Below are 20898 nucleotides of genomic sequence, written 5' to 3'. Positions count from 1 at the left end.
CTTTGAACAATGCAGCTGAGAACAATGTTGTGGACTCAGCCACAACTTTTCAAGGTACTGTATAGATCAAAAGCAGCACTACTTGCTCTTGCGTGTTTAGATTTGTACAGTTTTTTTTGTGTGGCAAGTTCTGGGAGTGAGACTTGATCTGTTGCAGACAGCAATCACCTGACATTAGAGGAAAATCAATAGGCGTATAATAAATTAAAGAAATGAGAAATAAATACAAGGATGGAGAAGAAAATGTGAAATTGAGTGGGTGTCTTCAATATTAATTCAGACAGAAAAACTGAAATAGAAAGAAGGAAAGAAAGCTTAAATTGAACTTCTCACAAGAGGAGAATAGACAAGTGATAGGAATGTTTCTTTTAAATTTTACAGTTCCATCATTAAAAATATTAGAACCTGAAGAAATGAGAGTCCATTTCTGCAGTAACTAATTTACAGCATCAGAGACATTTACTGGCATTTGACATTCCTAATATGATACTTAAACTGAAATAAACATGAATTCATTTTCTGTGGTGAGGTTAGGTCATATATCAATATGTGAACTTCAATGTATTTCAACAGTGAGCATGAAGATGATGTTTCTGCAGAGATAATGTAACAACTTGTAACTCTGATGATTATCTAACTTTTGATGATGATACTGTAAAATTTAAAAGAAACATTACTATCACTTGTCTATTCTCCTCTTGTGAGCAGTTCAATTTAATCTTTTTTTCCTTCTTTCTATTTCAGTTTTTCTGTCTGAATTGATATTGAACACCCACTCAATTTCACATTTCCTTCTCCGTCCTTGTATTTATTTCTCATTTCTTTAATTTATTATACACCTATTACGGGCAGCACCGTGGCCCAGTGGTTAGCACTGCTGCCTCACAGCGCCAGGGACCTGGGTTCAATTCCCGCCTCAGGCGACTGACTGTGTGGAGTTTGCACATTCTCCCCGTGTCTGCGTGGGTTTCCTCCGGGTGCTCCGGTTTCCTCCCACAGTCCAAAGATGTGCGGGTCAGGTGAATTGGCCATGCTAAATTGCCTGTAGTGTTAGGTAAGGGGTATATGTAGGGGTAGGGGTGGGTTGCGCTTCGGCGGGTCGGTGTGGACTTGTTGGGCCGAAGGGCCTGTTTCCACACTGTAAGTAATCTAATCTAATCTAATCTATTGATTTTCCACCAATGTCAGGTGATTGCTGTCTGCAACAAATCAAGATCCAGTTCCTAGTCCTGACGTGTTTTTACAATTTTCCCAGATTTCCACCTCACTGAGGATGAATGTTCTGTACTCAGCAAAGGCCTCACCTTCATCCCTCTATGCTCCTGGTTAATGAGTTCGACACGCAAGCAACATTGAACATTTCTTCCACTGTCTCTGTGCCGACTTTTTCAATCAAGATTCCCGCCCACCCATCAAGGTCACTTTCATCCACCTCCAACACACCCATTCACCTAGGCCTTTTATCCCCCCATGACCTCTTCATTTCTAACTGCCGCTGTGACATAGACCGCCTCAACCAATCCAGTCCCCTCACCCACATCAACCTCCTGCTCTCATAATGCGCAGCCCTCCACTCTCTCCGCTCCAACCCCAACATCACCATCAAACTGGCAGACAAGTGGGACACTGTGGTAGTCTGGCGCACTGACCTCTACATCCCTGACAGACAATAGACAATAGGTGCAAGAGTAGGCCATTCTGTCCTTCGAGCCAGCACCACCATTCATTATGATCATGGCTAATCATCCTCAATCAGTATCCTGTTCTTGTCTTATCTCCATAACCCTTGGTTCCACTATCCTTGAGAGCTCTATCCAACTTTTTCTTAAATGAATCCAGAGACTGGGCCTCAATGCCCTCTGGGGCAGAGCATTCCACACAGCCACCACTCTCTGGGTGAAGAAGTTTCTCCTCATCTCTGTCCTAAACGGTCTACCCCGTATTTTTAAGCTATGTCCTCTGGTTCGGCACTCACCCATCTGTGGAAACATGTTTCCTGCCTCCAGAGTGTCCAATCTTTTAATAATCTTATATGTCTCAATCAGATCCCCTCTCAGTCTTCTAAACTCAAGGGTATATATACAAGCCCAGTCGCTCCAGTCTTTCAGTGTAAGGTTTAGATTAGACTTACAGTGTGGAAACAGGCCCTTCAGCCCAACAAGTCCACACCGACCCGCCGAAGCGCAACCCACCCATACCCCCACATTTACCCCTTACCTAACACTACGGGCAATTTAGCTTGGCCAATTCACCTGACCCGCACATCTTTGTGACTGTGGGAGGAAACCGGAGCACCCGGAGGAAACCCACGCAGACACGGGGAGAATGTGCAAACTCCACACAGTCAGTCGCCTGACTCGGGAATTGAACCCGAGTCTACAGGCGCTGTGAGGCAGCAGTGCTAACCACTGTGCCACCGTGCCGCCCATTCCAGGAATTGACCTCGTGAACCTACGCTGCACTCCCTCAATAGCCAGAATGTCTTTCCTCAAATTTGGAGACCAGAACTGCACACAATATTCCAGGTGTGGTTTCACCAGGGCCCTGTACAGCTGCAGAAGAACCTCTTTGCTTCTATATTCAATCCCTCTTGTTATGAAGACCAGCATGCTATTAGCCTTCTTCACTACCTGCTGTGCCTGCATGCTTACCTTCATTGACTGGTGTTCAAGAACATCCAGATCTCTTTGTACCGCCCCTTTACCTAAATTGATTCCATTTAGGTAGTAATCTGCCTTCCTGTTCTTGCCACCAAAGTGGATAACCATACATTTATCCACATTAAACTGCATCTGCCATGCATCTGACCACTCACCTAACCTGTCCCGGTCACCCTGTAATCTCCTAACATCCTCCTCACATTTCACCCTGCCACCCCAGCTTAGTATCATCAGCAAATTTGCTAATGTTATTACTAATACCATCTTCTATATCATTAATATATATTGTAAAAAGCTGTGGTCCCAGCACTGATCCCTGTGGTACCCCACAGGTCACTGCCTGCCATTCCGAAATGGAGCTGTTTATCACTACTCTTTGTTTCCTGTCAGCCAACCAACTTTCAATCCACGTTAGTAATTTGCCCCCAATACCATGCGCCCTAATTTTGCTCACTAACCTCCTATGTGGGACTTTATCAAAAGCTTTCTGAAAGTCCAGGTACACTACATCTACTGGATCTTCCTCGTCTATCTTCAGAGTTACATCCTCAAAAAATTCAAGAAGATTAGTCAAGCATGATTTCCCCTTCATAAATCCATGCTGACTCTAACCTATCCTGCTACTACTATCCAGATGTGTCGTAATTTCATCCTTTATAATTGACTCCAGCATCTTTCCCACCACTGAGGTCAGACTAATTGGTCTATAATTTCCTGCTTTCTCTCTCCCACCTTTCTTAAAAGGTGGTACAACATTAGCCACCCTCCAATCCGCAGGAACTGATCCCGAATCTATCGAACTCTGGAAAATAATCACCAACGCATCCATGATTTCTCGAGCCACCTCCTTCAGTACCCTGGGATGTAGACCATCAGGCCCTGAGGACTTAACAACCTTCACACCTAACAGTCTCTCCAACATCAATTCCTGGCAAATAAACATTCCCTTCAGTTCAGGTCCTTCAGCCACTGTTACCTCAGGGAGATTGCTTGTGTCTTCCCCAGTGAACTCAGATCTGACGTACCAATTCAATTCTTCTGCCATTTCTTTGTTCCCCATAATATATTCCCCTGTTTCTGTCTTCAAGGGCCAAATTTTAGTCTTTAGTGCCCGGCGCCTACTCGCAGACACTTCCTTCTATTGCCCCCCCGACCATGACCTCACCTCCCATCACCAAACTATCACCTCCCAGACCATCCACAACCTCATCACCTCAGGGGATGTCCCACCCACAGCCTCCAACCTCATTGTCCCTGAACCCCAACGCCTAATTCTACCTTCTACCAAAGATTCATAAATCTGACTTCCCTGGTCAACCCATTGTCTCAGCCTGCTCCTGCCCCACCAAACTCATCTCTGCATGCCTTGTTTCCGTCTTGTTCCCATTAGTCCAGGAACTCACCACCAACGTTTTGGATACTACCTTCACCTCCTCCAAGACTTCTGTTTTCTGGTCCCCTATGCCTCATCTTCACCATGGAAAGTCAGTCCCTGTAAACATCTATCCACCATGACAAAGGCCTCCCAGCCCTCTGTTTCTTCCTCTCTTCTTCCAAACCAGTACCCTTCCACTGACACCCTCATCCGCCTGGTTGAATTGGTCCTCACCCTTAACTGCTTCTCCTTCCAATCCTCCCACTTCCTCCAATTTAAAGGCGTAGTCGTGGGCACCCGCATGGGCCCCACTATGCCATGTCTCTTTGTCGGGTACGTCAAACAGTCCATATTTCAAGCTACACTAGCATCATCCCCACCCTTTCCTCTGCGACATTGATGATTATATTGGCGTCACCTCATGCTCCCATGGGGAGTTTGAACAGTTCATTAACTTCACCAACACCTTTCAACCTGACCTCAAATTCACCTAGACCATCTTGGACTCCTCCTTCCTCTCCCTAGACCTCTCTGGCGACCGACTAACAGAGACACCTACTACAATCCCAGGGACTCCCATAGCTACCTGGACAACACCTCTTCCCATTGTGCCTCCCGTAAAAATACCATCCCTTATTTCCAATTCCTCTGCCACATCTGTTCCCAGGATGACCAATTCCACCATACAAAATCCCAGATGGCCTCCTTCTTCAAAGATCCCAATTTCCCCTCCCATCTGGTTGATGATGCCCTCCAGCACATTTCCTCCACTTCCTCCACCTTCGTCCTTGAACCCCACCCCTCCAATCACAAGGACAGAATCCCCCGGTCCTCACCTTCCATCCCATCAACTTCCGTATACATCTCACCATCCTCCGCCACTTCCGCTACCTACAAGCAGACCCCATTACAAGGGATATATTACCCATATCAGTGTTTTTGAGAGATCATTCCCTCCGTGGCTCCCTTGTCAGATCCAGCCCCCCCCCCACCAGCCCACACCCCACTCTTGGCACCTTTCCCTGCCACCGCAGGAAGTGCAAAACATGTGCCCACACCTTCCCCCTCACCTCCGTCCAAACCCCAAAGGATCCTTCCACATCCATCATAGATGCGCACCTGTACTTCCACATATGTCATCTACTGCATCTGTTGCACCCGATGTGGTCTCCTCTACACTGGGGAGACAGAACCCCAACTTGCAGATTGTTTCAGATAACATCTCTGGGACACCAGCACCAACCAACCCCGCTGCCCCATGGCTGAATACTTCAACTTCCCCTCCCACTCCACCAAGGACATGCAGGTCCTGGGCCTCGTCCATCATCAAACCCTAACCACCCGATGCCTGGAGGAAGAACGCTTCATCTTTTGCCTTGGAACTCTAAAACCACATAGGATTAATGTGGATTTTACCAGTTTCCTCACTGCCCCTCCCCCACCTTATTCCAGTCCTAAGCCTCCAACTCAGCACCGCCCTCTTGACCTGTCCATTATCTTTCCCATCTGCTCCACCCTCCTCTCCAACTTATTACCTTCTCCCCCACCTTCATTTACCTCTTGCATTCTCAATTACCTTCTCCCCAGCCCACAAGCCTCATTCCTGATGAAGAGCTTATGCCCGAAACATCGATTCGCCTGATCCTCGGATGCTGCCTGACCTGAAGTGCTTTTCCAGCACCACACTCTCGACTCTGATCCTCAGCATCTGCAGATCTCACTTTCTCCTTGTAATTATGACAGCAATCTTTTTGACATTTTTGAGATCTGTCACATAACTTATCTGGCCTAAGGTAGCTATACCTTCTGTAGATAAATAATGGAATGCACTATTACTCTCATTGTTAATTGGATAGGGAATTATGTATCAATGATACAAGGATAAGATGACAGTATTATTAAGGGTAGGATATGTCATTTTAATTCAGAATACAATCAGCAAAACAATTTTCCAAAGATGAAAGTGGCATGAGAAAGAAAAAAATGAAAGGTTGCGAAATAGTAATAAATCTTATTATAGATACATTGAGTATGATAGATTAAGTAACATCAGGAAATAGAAACAGGTCATAGAAACAGGTACAGATTATTAGAAAGAGCCAAAAAGAATAAATGTAACGATAATCAAAATGGGAGAACAGATTGGGGGACAGTTATTTTTGAAGATTGTCAAAATCAAGGTGAATGAAAAATAAGGAAAACTTCTTTTCATAAGGAATGCTGTATTTATGTCACAAGGTGTACGAAAATTGAATGGAGAAAAGCTACTAGAGACTTCCTAGTCAAAAGGATCGAAAGGAATGTCTACTGGAAGAAGGTACATATTATGATGCTTTTATTCAAAAGGTTCATATTACAGCACTAATTGTAATCAGATACGTTCCAAGTTGAGATAATGTTGGTTCAGGATGCTTAATAATGAACATAATGCCAGCTACAATAAGCATTCCTTATAAGAGCTAGCAAAATCATTGGCGTGAAATGAGACAAGATGCCAAACAAGACATAATGGGTTTACAAAGTGTGATTTCGAGAGACAGCTATGAAACATTGATCAGTACTTTTTATGCTCTTGTGCAGGAACTAGAATTGGTGAATATAATGAATGAATAGTCAGAGATTTTGAAATATTTGGGAAATTAATTGAACTAATGGGATGACCGAAAAAGGACAGGATGATCAGTGAACTATTTAAGCTAATTCATTGAAAAGACAACTTTGAGAGTAAAGAAGCTGTCATGAATTTAGATAACAATAAATTAAACAAGAGGAAGATGCAATGTGTGACAGGAATAGTTTTATACATTATCAAAGGATGTGACACACTATGAAACTTTAGTTTGTATTCGTATCACATTGAAAGAAATGAGAAAAGAAAGGACATTGGACTGTTACCTCTTTAACTTAAGAGATTTGGTAAATATTAAATTACAACCATGGAATCTACAGAAAAAGTCCAGCAGATACAGAAAATAGAAGAAAGAGCCACCCAAGCATGAATTGTATTGGTCATTCAATAAACAGTTTTATTATTGATGAGTGCTCCATCTAGCCTTTGTCCCTCTGTTAACTGCAGCATTTCTGCAGCTTCTAATTTGCTTAATGCATCAGTGGTGTCACATTTCGCCCTAAGCTGTACATCCAAAATCAATACTTGTATCAACCTAAAGATCCATTTTATCCCACCTCTGTTACATCACCCAACTTTACCCCTGTCTCAGGTCTGTTGCAGCTAAAGCCCTCACTTACACCATTGATGCCTATCGAATTGGCAAAGCACTCCTGATTGGCCTATAATGTTCTATAACCCATAAAATTAAGATCACTCTAAATCTCTGCTGCTCATATGTTAATGCACACTAAGTTCCACTCACCTCTCACCTCCTGTATTTATATTGTTCTCCAGTCAAATAATGCTTCGATGAAACTATTTAAATCCCTGTTTTCAAATCCTGTTGTGGCCCCTAACTTTGGTCTTTTAAACATCTCCAATTTTAATCATTTTACCTTTGATGTTCATGCCTTCAGTTGCATACATTAAATCTCTGGAATGACCATCCTATAACTCTTCACAACTATCCCAATTTCCACCTTTAAGACAATCCTTGAAATCAATCATATACCTCTTTGGCCACCTCACTTCCTATCTCTTAATGAAACTCGGCTGTTGGCTTGATTTCATATTTTATTTTTGAATGTTTCACTTGTTTATTACATAATGTAAATACAATTTTTTGCTGTTGCCTTGTTGTGAATTTGGCATGTTTTGATAATAGCACATTGAATTTTGTGTTCGCCTTCTTTCAGTTTAAAAGACATTCACTTTTTGCCCAGGAGAGGGGTCAGTGCAGGCACGTGTCATTTTCATTGCAGTATGTGTCATGAGCAAGTAATGCACTGATGCATTTGATGTGATCTGTGTCATCATGTTATGCTGACAAAAGCGTTCAATACTGTTTTTTCTTCAGGAAGTCTTTGATAAAAAAATACAGGTTGTGTCATGAAGATGCGCTACATCAAATATAGTTTTTAATTCATCAGCTGCAGGCAGACAGTGGACAGTCTTTAAAAGGCAATCTTTAATGAATCAAGGGCATTAACTGGAATTATAATAGAAATGCTGTCAATTTGCATTGCTATATAGTCCACATTCCACTGAGACGGAGAGTGTATAAAGATGTTACCAGAAACAATAAAGCCCTAGAGAGCTGTTAACTGTTCCCTAACTGCCTTATCACAAACAGAAATTCACTAGAGTCAGCCATGAAAGTGGTCATACAGAAATTAACATCTCAATTTTAAAACATCACAGTGAAGACCTTAAATAAAAATAACTACCATTTTGGTGTAGATGCTGGAGTTTTAAATGTCTGTCACAGTTAAAGAGAAGTCACATGACCAGCCACACCATGCGTGCCACTTGCATTTGGGCTAGCTGAAGCCACCAGCGACTAAGAAAACCTGCTTTCTTTCTCTTTCTCAGTAGCTGCACCTAAGATGGCCATCCATCTACCAAGTTTCATGATGTCTACATTCCCACACACAGACAGGGAGCTTCAAAAGGTTTCCATGGCAGCACTTCCAGAAGAGAAGACTCAGCTCCAACCTTAAATTGCCAGCTGAAGACCAAAGCTGAGGATACTTAGAGCCAGACCAGACAGCCAGCTACAATCAATGAATGCTCATGCACTTTTTTTCACACTGAAATTCAATCTGTCCACAGTTAACCTCCTGTGCTATGTAATTTGCATTTCTGCATATTTTGTTTGAGCATGCCTGCGAGTTGCAGAATTCAGGGCATATTTTTACATTTTGATATTTTTAAACTAAGCTGTTACTTACTAAAATCAAAAGTCCTGTCTGGCTAATGCTTTATCATCCAAACATAAACAAACAAGAACGTGCTGAGCTGGCAAACACATTCTTTGACACGATTAATTCAAAATCTCTGAGACAGTCAAACATTGAGTGGGAAAATAGGTGAAACCGTTCCACTAACAAAAACAGAAATTGCTGGAGAAGCTCAGCAGGACTGGCAGCATCTGTGGAGAGAAATCAGTTATATTTTGGATCCAGTGACTCTTGGAAGGGACCCAAAATGTTAACTCTGATTTCTCTTCACAAATGCTGCCAGGCCTGTTGAGCCTTTCCAGAAACTCATGATTTTGTTTCTGATTTACAGCATCCGCAGTTCTTTTGGAAACCATTTCACTCCTCCTCGACTACTTAGAACAGCTTTGATAAAACTGAGTTCCATTCTACTTCAACTGTTCTGATCTTTAAATGCAAACACAGCACTATTTGTAATGCTAACAATGTAATTCAGAGATCCTTTATTCAAATAACTTCTGGCAAATGGAATATAAATTCAATTTTAGTTTCTTACCATTTTCTGTATTCTCAAGCTCTGTGTCAGTAAGAGTGAGTGCAGAATTTGCCCGACTGGATAGGCAGGAGCTTCGTGTTGATTTAACATTTTGTCCCCAAAGCCTCATTGCGTTTTCAGGAGACATGACCCCATCTGTTTCTGTGTCAGAGCGTGCACTTATGGAGTATCCGGGGTGTGACAGCCCTAAATCTGTCCGATATCCAGTGCCAGGATGAGGTGTAGCTTCGGTCAGTCCTAACTCTCGGAGTGAAAAATTTGAGCCTAGAAAACAACATTCAGTTTATCAGAAAATGCTTCTATTTTTGAGTTGTGCAAAACAAATTAAATAATTTAACAATGTAATTAGATGATCCCACCCCAAACTCCAGTTCCAGACATTCCTGTCTTCACTTAGATACTTTTCATGAAATACAACTCTTGGGAGCAGGATGAAAAAGCTAAGCAAACAGCTATTCACTGCTGGGTAAAATGAAAGCACTGGAACATCAGAAAGTTCTTATATTTTTACAAGTGTGATGTTACTTTAAAGCAGTAAATTACTTGAAGTGAATTAGCACCTTTGAGAAATAGGTCAATGACTGATGAGAGGGTGGAATTGAAAGCTTTGAAAAGGTTGAGAACACTGATGTCCTTTCGGTGCAGAAAAGTGGAGAAACACGCAAATAATCAACATTTAATGACAGTCTGTTGGAATGTATTTATACAGTATTGAAGAAAAAATTATTTAACTGAACAAAATGCTTGGGGAAATATATACAGCCCCAAGGTCAGCAATAATAAATGGCAAGACCAATTCTTGAATAAAAGGCTTATTTAAATCACATAATGCCATAATTATAAAGTCAATTTACACAGTTGGAAAAGATATATAATATCAATGCTAGGAAACCTGTTTGGACTGATAATGCAAAGTACAGCTCTTCATGTATAGTGCAAGACAGAGTTTGTGGTTAGAATGATTTAATATAACATCAAAGCATTTGAATAACTTCAGCACTACCCATAGAAGATTAATCTGTAAAATAGAAACATATGGAATAAACTGCCAGTTATTGAAATGGAGTGGCAGCTGGCTACATTGAAGGGATTTTTTCAGGAATATATATTGCAGGGAAAAATCAGAGTATCCAACTTTGTAACCTTAGCCAATCAAAACAAATAACAATAATTTGGAAGTGGACATGTCAAACTGGTGACAGCACCAAGATGTTGGTAGCTGCTGTAAAAACAAATCAAGATCAGGCCCAACAATTCCAGAATGCTGTTTATATATTGAATTAAGTAAATTTCTTGTTGACAAGTGCAAAGCAATGAGACAAGGATTGGAGAAATAATTAAAAACCGGAAGAACTGCAGATGCTGTAAATCAGAGATATAAACAGAAGTTGTTGGAAAAGCTCAGCAGGTTTGGCAGCATCTGTGAAGAGAAATCACGATAATATTTTGGGTCTGGTGACCCATCCTCAGAATTGTTCTGAGGAAGCATCACTGGATCCGAAATGATAAGTTTATTTTCTCTTCACAGATGCTGCCAGATTGGCTGAGCTTTTCAAGCAGTTTTTTTTGTTGAAGAAATAAATATTGGATTTGGAAGTTAAATTGTATTAGGATTCAGCTTAACAAAAGGACAGAGAGCCAGTTGTGGACAGTTTGTTGAAACAATTAGCATTTGTGTGTGAGCAGCAAAAAAGGCAAACAGGATCTGAAGTTGTATAGTGTCTGAAAATCACAATCAGAAATTACAGGATACAATAGCAAACCTAGTCAGTGCATTGGTTAGTTCCAGTGTGAAGTACTGCATATACTTCTGGTCTCTGCCCAGGTTATAAGAAGGACATCATGCTATTGGAAAAGCTACAGTAAAGAAATTCCCATACTTTACAACATATACTGAAACATAAACATCAGACAAAGAGAGGCTGAATTTGATTATACAAGAGAAGAGAGACAGAATTAACAATTTATTAACACATGTATATGCTTATGGGCAGTGATAGATTTAACCCTAAGATAACATTCCGATGAACTCTAGAATGAAAATGGAGCATGACTGAAACTTGCAGGGAACAAAGTGGGTGGCATGGTGGCACAGTGGTTAGCACTGCTGCCTCACAGCGCCAGAGACCCGGGTTCAGTTCCTGCCTCAGGTGACTCTCTGTGTGGAGTTTGCACATTCACCCCGTGTCTGCGTGAGTTTCCTCCGGGTGCTCCAGTTTCCTCCCACAATCCAAAAATGGGCAGGTTAGGTGAATTGGCCACGCTAAATTGCCCGTAGTGTTAGGTGAAGGGGTAAACATAGGGGAATGGGTCTGGTGGGTTGCAGGTCGGTGTGGACTAGTTGGGCCGAACGGCCTGTTTCCACACTGTAAGTAATTTAAAGTGAATGGAAACAAATCAAGTTTAAATGCATCAACAAAAGATGGTACATGTTTGAAATGGATATATAAGGAAAACAATTAAGGCTGAGAACATTCATCATTTTAGAAATAAAATAGAGAGCATTTTATAAAAAGCACCAACTGAGGGACATACGCATTGAACTACAAATGCTGTTTCTGAACTACAGGTCTGCCCAAGTACAATAAAATAACATTTTTTTTCTATCCTGTTCATTCTACTTCTTGAATTCTATCATTTTCAAACATATACCAATTGGCTCATTTTAAATAAGGAAGGCAGAATACAGTCAGTTCTAGATAAGTTCATTAACAACACAGTTACCTTGGGGAAAATAAAGCACTTATTATTTCTGCAATATCTAGAATTGTTACAGCAAAAATATTTCTTACAATGCCACTCAACAGAACACTGATGAAGATAACAAAGGGACATGTGAGAGCAGATAATCTGCTTTGCTTGTTTAATTGCAAAAGGTCCAAACATATCTTAGTGAGAAATGTCAAATAATTCTGGATTGTACGCACCACACTTTTCAACTACATGTAATTGTGGCAACGTAAGCATGTCACAGTTTTCAAAATAACTGTGTCTTTGAGCAATTTTTGAAGATGAAATCTAAACCTACCAGAGTACGTGTTGCTTAAGTATGACCTGTTGTTTACCTTTTTGGTTTTAAAAAGTTGCTAGAAGTGCAGGTCGATAACATGACAAAAAAGCTTAGACTAACTGAGCAAGTGAATAAGTAGCAGATACATCCTTGATTGGATATGTTCAATATATAAGAATTGAAAAATGTAAAAAGAGAGTAAATTAGCAGGGTGAATGCAGTGTCAAAGCAGAAACAGAAATAAAATCAGAGAAAGACACATTGGATTGGTAAAGACAGGCCGAAAGATTAAAAACCCACACTTTTGATTACTTTCTGGGCATGAATTTGATTGGCAGCCATTAACAATTAAAAAATAAAAGATTGTGCACTAGATATTAATTGCATACTAAACACAAAGGTAAGTGTAATGCATCAATTAATAAAAATACAGGAATCGTTAGGTTATGAAGTCTTCTGAAATCGGAGCAGAAATAGTCCATTTAGTCTACTGCAACAATCAATCAATCATTGATTGCACTGGAACTCCACTTTTCGGCTTGCTCCCCCCTCAACCCTTTAGTATTTGACTGCCTTGTACATCTTGTTGAATGCAAATTTTTGAATATATTCAATGATTGAGCCTCCACTACTATCTATGGAAGAGGCTAGCAGTAGAGTTGTGAAATTTGACAAGTAATTTGCATTGATTTGCAATTCATACAGAGGGCACGACAAGTTGCTAAGTGACTAGTAATTACCAACAGCAAGTGTCTTTCACAGGGTTTGCTTTTAAACAAAATTGAACCCATTGTTACCATTAAAATTTGGTGGATATATTCTTCACATACTTCTAAAATTTCTATTTTGCATAGATGTCTCCAGCTCATGTCCACTAGTAAAGATGTCTCACTCAGTCCCTGCTTCATTCAACAGAATTCTCAAGAAAAATACCGGATGCAAGACCTGAATATTTTAATTCAATTCAGTTCAATGCACTCCAGCTGTGCAAATAGCCATAAGCCTTACTATCTGGAGAAAAAAAATCAAGAAGAATAAAAGTTAATCTTTTCAAACTGAGGTAAATGTACATTTGTAAAAGAAAGAAAAGGAAATGAAAACTTTTAACTTTATCACATTCTTCATCTCCCCATCTCCTACATTGACTGTGACAGATATGGCCCACTGGACTAAAATAGATACAAGCTGCTTAGAACAGTCTGCTCTTAACCTTGACACTGAATATAAAACATGAAGGTGTATGGTCCATTGATACTATCAACATTATTCACAGTTACCAATATTTATTTTTGTGTAGTAACTGCAGAATAAACAAACCAATCATTAAAGATTTCTCCTCAGGTCCAGCAGTTCTGTCTTCTTTTTGAACCAACGGCTAAGATTAATTATGAAGATATTCTATGTCATCAAAATCTGTTTGTTTTTGTTCCATTCTGCTTGCTGACTCACTTGTGAACTTGGGAATATCAACAGTATTAAAGCTTAACATCAGTGACTGCCTCTGGGAAGTACTGCTAAAAATTATTAAAAATTACTGCCCACAATTAACTAAAAATCAAAAGTCTTCACAATAAATGCTGTGAAATAGATATATTTTATACCTGGGGCCTAATGTGCCCTTTTTAAAAAGTTCAAAATTGAATGGTAAGAGCCAAAAAAATGGCTCGGATATATTCCATCCTGCTTTGATGGAAGAGATTGTGTTCACTTCACTGTTAACAATTTTATTGCACTTTTCCCATAACAATTAAAAATGACAATTAATCTGGCAGAATACTCATGTTTATAAATATACAAAAAAACCACATCAATATTTGTTGTAAGCATAATTTTTTGTTCAAAAATATTAACTTTGGAGAGATTATTATTTGCCATTCAAATAATTCATAATGTCTTTCACTCTAATATTGTTAGAGTCACTAACCCACTATCTAGATGCAAGCATGGCTTTTAACATGGAAATCTTTGATTATGCAACCATTTAAAAAGAAAATTTATGTTCCATCAATAGGGGCATGGTGCACAAAAGAATTAAATATTAATTTATACAAAACATTGATTAAATCCACAGTTAAGATCATTGCTGGTGGTTTTGAGCAAGCCATTATAGAAAGGAAATTAAAGTAGGGATTGTGCAACACTAATTTATGTTAATAGTGTCAATAAAAAAACCACATAATTAAGTCGTGTACTGCCTCTGGTAAGGTGTAAAGAACTGCAGGATTTTCTTTTCCAACAAACAACAGTGGCTACATGGCCACAATTGGGCTATCTGTTTGCACAGATTTTTAAAAATCAAATTCAATTTCTGTGAATTGCCATGATGGGATGAAAGCCCATGCCCCTAGAACACTTGCCTGGGGTTCTAGATTACGAGCCCATTGCCATAACTATTTCACCATTGCCTCAGTTATAATATGAAAATCCAGAAGTTGCCAATAGTATTCTTATGTGTTCCTCCATAATCTGTGCTGTTTCATTCTCCAGCATTGATGTCAGTGGATTCTAAAACATATGATCAGAGTCCCTAAATAAGCCAGCATTTTTTGCCCATCCCTAAGTACTGTTGAGAAGGTGATGGCCAGCTGCTTTCTAGAACCAATGCAGTCCTTGGAAACGATTTATACCCATAGTGCTATTAGGGAGGGAGCTCCAGAGATTTGACCCAAAGACACTGAAAAAATGTGTGTACCTGTAACTTGTGGGTGAAGGTGTTCCCATGCATCTCATGCCTTAGTCCTTTTAGGTGGTGTTGGTCACAGGTTTGGAAGGTGGCATTGAAGGAGGCTTGGTGAATTTCTGCAGTGTATAGATACTACATACTGATATCACTGAGTATCGGTGATGGAAGGAGTGAACATGAACATGGTACCAATCAAACAGATTGTTTCATCTTCTTCACTATAGCTGGAACTGAACACATTCAAGTAAGTGGCATAGCATTCAACAGCACTTGTGTCTTATAGATGATGGGCAGGCTTTGGGTAGTCAGAGAATGAGCTATTTGCCACAGAATTTGCAACAGCTTTTGACCTGTTCTTGTATTGAATGTATTCATATGGCTAGTCCAGTTCAGTTTCTGGTCAATGGTAACTCCCGGGATATGGCTAGTGGAAGATTCAGATACAGTAATGTTATTGAAACAATAGTTGGATTGTCTCATATTGAAAATGGTCATTGCCAGGCACTTGTGCACCATGAATGTAATTTTCCACTGATCGATCCAAGCCTGACTGTTGCCTAGGTCTTGCTGCATTTGAATGTACATGGAATGTTTCATTATTTGAAGAAAAAGGTGCAATCATCTGTGAATGTCTCCATTTCTTTGTCTTATGCAGACAGGGAGGACATTCATAAAGGAGCTGAGGATGGTTGGGCCTCAGGCACTACCCTGAGGAATCCTACAAAGATGTTCTGGAACTAAGATGACTGACTCCGATGGTCATAACCATCAACTTTGACTTAACTGGTGGAGAGTTTCCCACAATTCCCAATGACTCCAATTTTCCTCCTTGATGCCACATTCAGTCAAATACTACCTTGATGTCAAAGGCAGTAACTGTTACATCCTCTTGAGTTCACCTCTTGTGTCTACGTTCAGGCCAAGACCACACTGAGTCAGGAGCTGATTGGGCCAAAAGAACTCAAATTCACAGCTGATGGATAGGTTGTTGTTGGGTTGGTGCTGTGATCTGTCTTTTGTTTTTGTCATTGCATTTGATAGCTTGGCAGTTTTGGTCAACAGCATGCATTATCACTTCATTGTTGACCACAAGTTTGGTTGAAACTGTAGCAAACCTGACCCTCCATTCTTTCTTCCAGTTTGCATCTATTTAGATGTCTCAATAATTAATTCTATTAACATCCACAGTTAAAGCTTCACTTCACTTAGGACATGAAACACAAATGCAGAACACAACAATGATTGTTGTTACATTGTTACCTAACCCACATTAGCGTTTCATTGTAATATCACATCCTTTGGCAAAAACTTGCATTCCATCCAACTAATGGCTGGCTGAACCATGTTTTAAATTCACAAAAATTGAAATTATTAATTGACCTAGCATTTATCAGCTTCTGTGGGAATATGCTGCTGATGTTTTCATGAAAGAAAGCTTCTGAACATCTCTCCAAAATGGCTTGGCTCTGATATCCCCTTGACACAGACTTCCCCATCATCAGAAAATGTTTCTCCCTAGCTGCCCTGTTATTTTCAGGTAAGTTCCTAAAAAGAATTAGGTAAGCTCCTAAATGGTTCCTGATGAAAGGATTTTGCCCGAAATGTTGATTTTTCTGCTCCTCAGATGCTGCCTGACCTGCTATGCTTTTCCAGCACCATCCTAATTTTGATTCCTAAAAAGAATGTCAATCATATTGCCTCTTTCCTAATGTAGTCCAGGGTAATAAGGCTAATTTATGTAGCTTCTCCTCATACACACATTTTCAAGAATAACTTATAATCCAGGGAATTAGTGTTTCACTTCTTCCAAAATGAACATATCCTTTCTGACATTAAAACTGTGCTTTCCCTGCTGTTGCAGAACTTATTCTTCTTCATATGTAATGTAAACTGTGGAATTTATTGTATATACATGTATATATGTGTATGAAATGTATATACATAGATATTTATGTTTTAACATTAGTTATTGTGAATTTGGTTTTTGGTGTATCTGAAGTTATTAATTAACCTGGAAGTATTTCTGTTCTTGTGGTGATTTCTTTTAAATCCATCTTTGAGGCTTAACTTTTAGAGTTTTACAACTGAACAAGATAAACAACCTCAAAATTAGAATGTTAGGAGTGGCTTTCTTAATCTTAAAGCAAACACCCATAGTTTAGAAAGACAGGGATGTCTTTCTTTGTTTTGGAGCAGTCTTTCAAAGCCTTTGCAATAGGATGGCTGCATGAAGCAGTGCTTCTGGGAAGGAAAGAACATATAGTGAACTAGAAACAAAACAGAAATTGCTGGAAAAGCTCAGTAGGTCTGGCAGCATCTGTTGAGAGAAATCAGAGTTAATATTTCAGATCCAGTGACCTTTCTTCAGAACTTGTTTTGTTTCTGATTTCCAGCATCTGTGGTTCTTTCAGTTTTTTTAAATATAGTGAATTAGGTTACCTTACAACAAAGAGTTAATGTTAATCCCAGAAGTGTGGGAATAAAATCCTGAAGAAGTTACTTAAAGCTGAGAACATATAAGCAGGTGGATAACAGCCTCTGAAAGAAGCTCTCTGCAGTTCTAGAGTAAAGGATAGGGTCACAACTGAATTCACAAGTTTGTTAGTTTGTTAGGGTTGTTAGATTCACTGGTGTGAATATTGTATGAGTAATCAAGTGGGTACTGTTTCAGTGGTGTATTTTAGGCACTATACAAAAGCTGTTTTGCTTCTTTTCAACATATAAGGAGTGTTCTGGGATTAACAGGATTATACTTCATATGTTTAAAAATCTTTGGATTTGTATTATAAATTAATAGTTCTGTTTATTCTTTTTTTTGTTTATAAATTTCTGTTTCATTGGTTAAGCAATACCTGCAGCATTGTTTGCTATGTTTCAGTGAGTGACCACTTCTCCAAAACTGAAACAAGTAAAAATGAGCTATAAAACTGGGTTCCTATTGGGTATTTGACGTGTCTGGTAATAACATCAGCTGGGATCACAACAATATCCTCGCTCTCTAATTATGGAGAGTAACAATCTATCAGTCAGTTATCTTTGGACATGTTTACTACAGCTTACTGACATAAATCCATTAGCCTTCATTTTTCACTATTTAGAAAAATACTCAAATCTATCACTTTCTAATCCAAGACTTATCTTCATCCAAGTCCATCTATCAAAATCTTTACCTTTTTGCTTAATGCCTCAACTTTTTTAATGCCAAACTAATTTTATTTTCTGACCAACCTGTGTTGCTGACAAACATGGATACATGGCTTTCTATTGTATTATAACATTCCTTAAATATACAATAAATAGTTAAGGCCCAAACATAAATCCTGAGGGCCATATCCAATCATTTCCTTCCACTTTAAGTATACACTGTCTATTTATATTCTTTGTTTGATTAGGCCCATTAATATCCTAATCAAGCCTAATATGTACATTCAAATCTAAGAGCATTCATTTCAGCAACTATTCTCCAATGGGGAAACTTTCTGGAAATTCATGTAAACAATGTCCTTTGGAACTTCCCCATCTACTATCTTAGGAACATCTTCAAAATATTTCATCAGGGTTATTGCTCATGACCTATCCTCTAATAACCAAAATTGGATTTTCTGAACAACTCTAAAATTTTCATGCGCTTAGCCACCCTGCCCTAAGTTACAGATTCCAATAATTTCCCCACAGCATGCATTAAATTATCAGGTCTACAATTCCCTGATTCCTAATCTCCCTTGAGCAACATAGTTACATTTGTGATTTTCCATTCCAAGAGGACAATTGCTGAATTGAACACATGATTGAAGATTACAGCTAGAATACCTGCAATTTCTTCAAATACTGTTTTTAAAGCTCCAGGGTGAAAAACATAAGGTCCTAGGATGTGTCAGTCTTTAGTGCCCTTTTAAGTACTATTTCCTGGCTTCAGTGAGTTTCAGTCCTCACTTTTATTTTTGTTTCCCTGGAATATTCAGTTTATCCTCTTTGTCACTTTGAAGACTGACTTTTTTAAGCAAGTGTACAACCTGGCCTCCCCTACACTGCTGTAAAGACCTTAACTGACTTGAGTTTTTATTATTTCCAAGCTTGTTATCCCCAATGATGACTTCACAGAACTATTCACCAGCAACCCCAAAAGTTTCATCCTTTAAAGCATGTCATAGTACCCTTTAATGACTGCTAATATGCAACATTCATTCAACAGTCCCCTCTTTCATTGCCAGATTGGTCTTTTCCAGTTTTATATTCTTCAATGGATCATTTGTTTCTATGATATTGGATTTCTGCTCATATGCATTCTCATCACTCTATCATTAGAGATTGACACTTTAGTCATTAGGCCTTTTTCCTTTGATATTCTCCTTGCAACAAAAGCATTCTCCCACCCTTCAAATCATTTTTGGGAATATCTCATGTAAAAGATTTACAAGGATGCTGCCAGGTCTTGACAGTTTAAGTTATAGGAAGAGGCTGAATAGGCTGAGGCTTTTTTCCCTGAAGAGTCAAAGGCTGAGGTGCAAACTTATAGATGATTATAAAATCATCAGGAGCATGGATAGGGTAAATAGACAAGGTCTTTTTCTTAGTGAAGGGGTGTCCAAAACTAGTGGGCATAGGTTTATGGTGCATGTATGGAGAGAGCTACCAAAAGAGGAGGTGGAGATAATAGCAACATTTAAAAGGCGTCTGGATTGCATATGAATAGGAAGAGCTTAGAGGGATATGAGCCAAATGCTGACAAATGGGACTAGATGAATTTAGGATATCTGGTCAGCAAGGATGTATTGGCACAAAGGATCTCTTTCCGTGCTATATAACTCCAAGGCTCTATGACCCTATCCATGTTGCATGTTTTTTCTCCTTTTCTCACCCTCCTCCTCTGTTCTGCAAAGCCGCATATTTTTGTTTTGCTAACAAAGCTGTATAAATGCAATTTTGTATTAGTTATTTTATATTTCGTTTATACATAACATTTATGACTTAAGTGTCTACTAAATGATTAACAACTGAGGAATGGATTGTTGTAATTCACTGGGAAAGTCTCCATCCAATACAAATTATTAAACCTCTGAACTGGTTCACTGCTTTCAACTTGCCCTTTTCTTTGCAGCAAATTTATCTTTACAATGATTCAAGGTACCTGGTCTGCCGTATTCATCGGATTCCTGGTGAACTACTTCTTTGACGCGATTACCATAGCCTAATCGTGGGTCCTGATCATAGGCTTTGAGTGTTTCGCTGGAGCTGTAGGATTTGTGAGGTATTTTGCTGTCTTCACTATCCACTGAAGAACTGGTGTATCGTCTGTCTTTTTCACGTCTGCTCTTTGTTAAAGACCGGTAGGGTTTCCGTTCTTTTATATCCATGGCTTGTTTTAGTGACTTTCCAACATCAATGATTAGCTGTAAGGGGTTTTAGCCCAAAATATTCTGCAAGAAAGGAAAGTCAATACCAGAAGTAAGCTAAAGGAATTGCAGAGATTTACGTGGACAGTAGTTCAGATTATTATTAAAGAAAATACCATGCATGTTAAGTCATTCCTGTTTAAGCACTGCAGATTTAGAATTTACTATTCTATCATTATAGATTAATACTTAGCTGAAAAGCTGTCCTGTGCAGCCCTAGAGACATATTTCATCAAATTGAAAACGTGTTGGATATTCTCAGCTTTATGTTTGGTACGGGGATTCTTGTGGAGTTCTCCAGAAGATATTATTGATGGTGAACATCGGGCTCTCTACAGGCCGATCACGAGAATATGGTTTTGTAAATATTTTTCAGCTTTTGATGGGGATT

The 20898-nt window shown here is 39.3% G+C and overlaps 1 protein-coding gene across 8 annotated transcripts in view; it reads right to left on the bottom strand.

The window, feature by feature from the left end:
- Positions 1 to 20468, bottom strand: part of tenm4 (teneurin transmembrane protein 4) — a 452208-nt gene extending 431740 nt beyond the window's left edge. For 4 of the 8 annotated variants that reach the window (XM_060826612.1, XM_060826613.1, XM_060826614.1 and 1 more), the window contains exons 1-2: positions 20243 to 20468; positions 9422 to 9685 (exon numbers count right to left, since the gene is read on the bottom strand). In XM_060826612.1, the coding sequence (XP_060682595.1) occupies positions 9422 to 9685; positions 20243 to 20468 (490 nt within the window). Of the gene's footprint in view, positions 1 to 683; positions 698 to 9303; positions 9308 to 9421; positions 9686 to 20242 lie in introns of all 8 variants that reach the window. The other 4 variants (XM_060826616.1, XM_060826618.1, XM_060826619.1 and 1 more) reach the window with 2 other exon arrangements.
- Positions 20469 to 20898: the final 430 nt, after the last annotated feature.

The sequence above is a fragment of the Hemiscyllium ocellatum genome, chromosome 6 (assembly GCF_020745735.1).
Source record: "Hemiscyllium ocellatum isolate sHemOce1 chromosome 6, sHemOce1.pat.X.cur, whole genome shotgun sequence".
Lineage (NCBI taxonomy): Eukaryota > Metazoa > Chordata > Chondrichthyes > Orectolobiformes > Hemiscylliidae > Hemiscyllium > Hemiscyllium ocellatum.
Note: the sequence above shows the minus strand (reverse complement) of the source record. Positions and strands in the feature narration are given on the sequence as shown.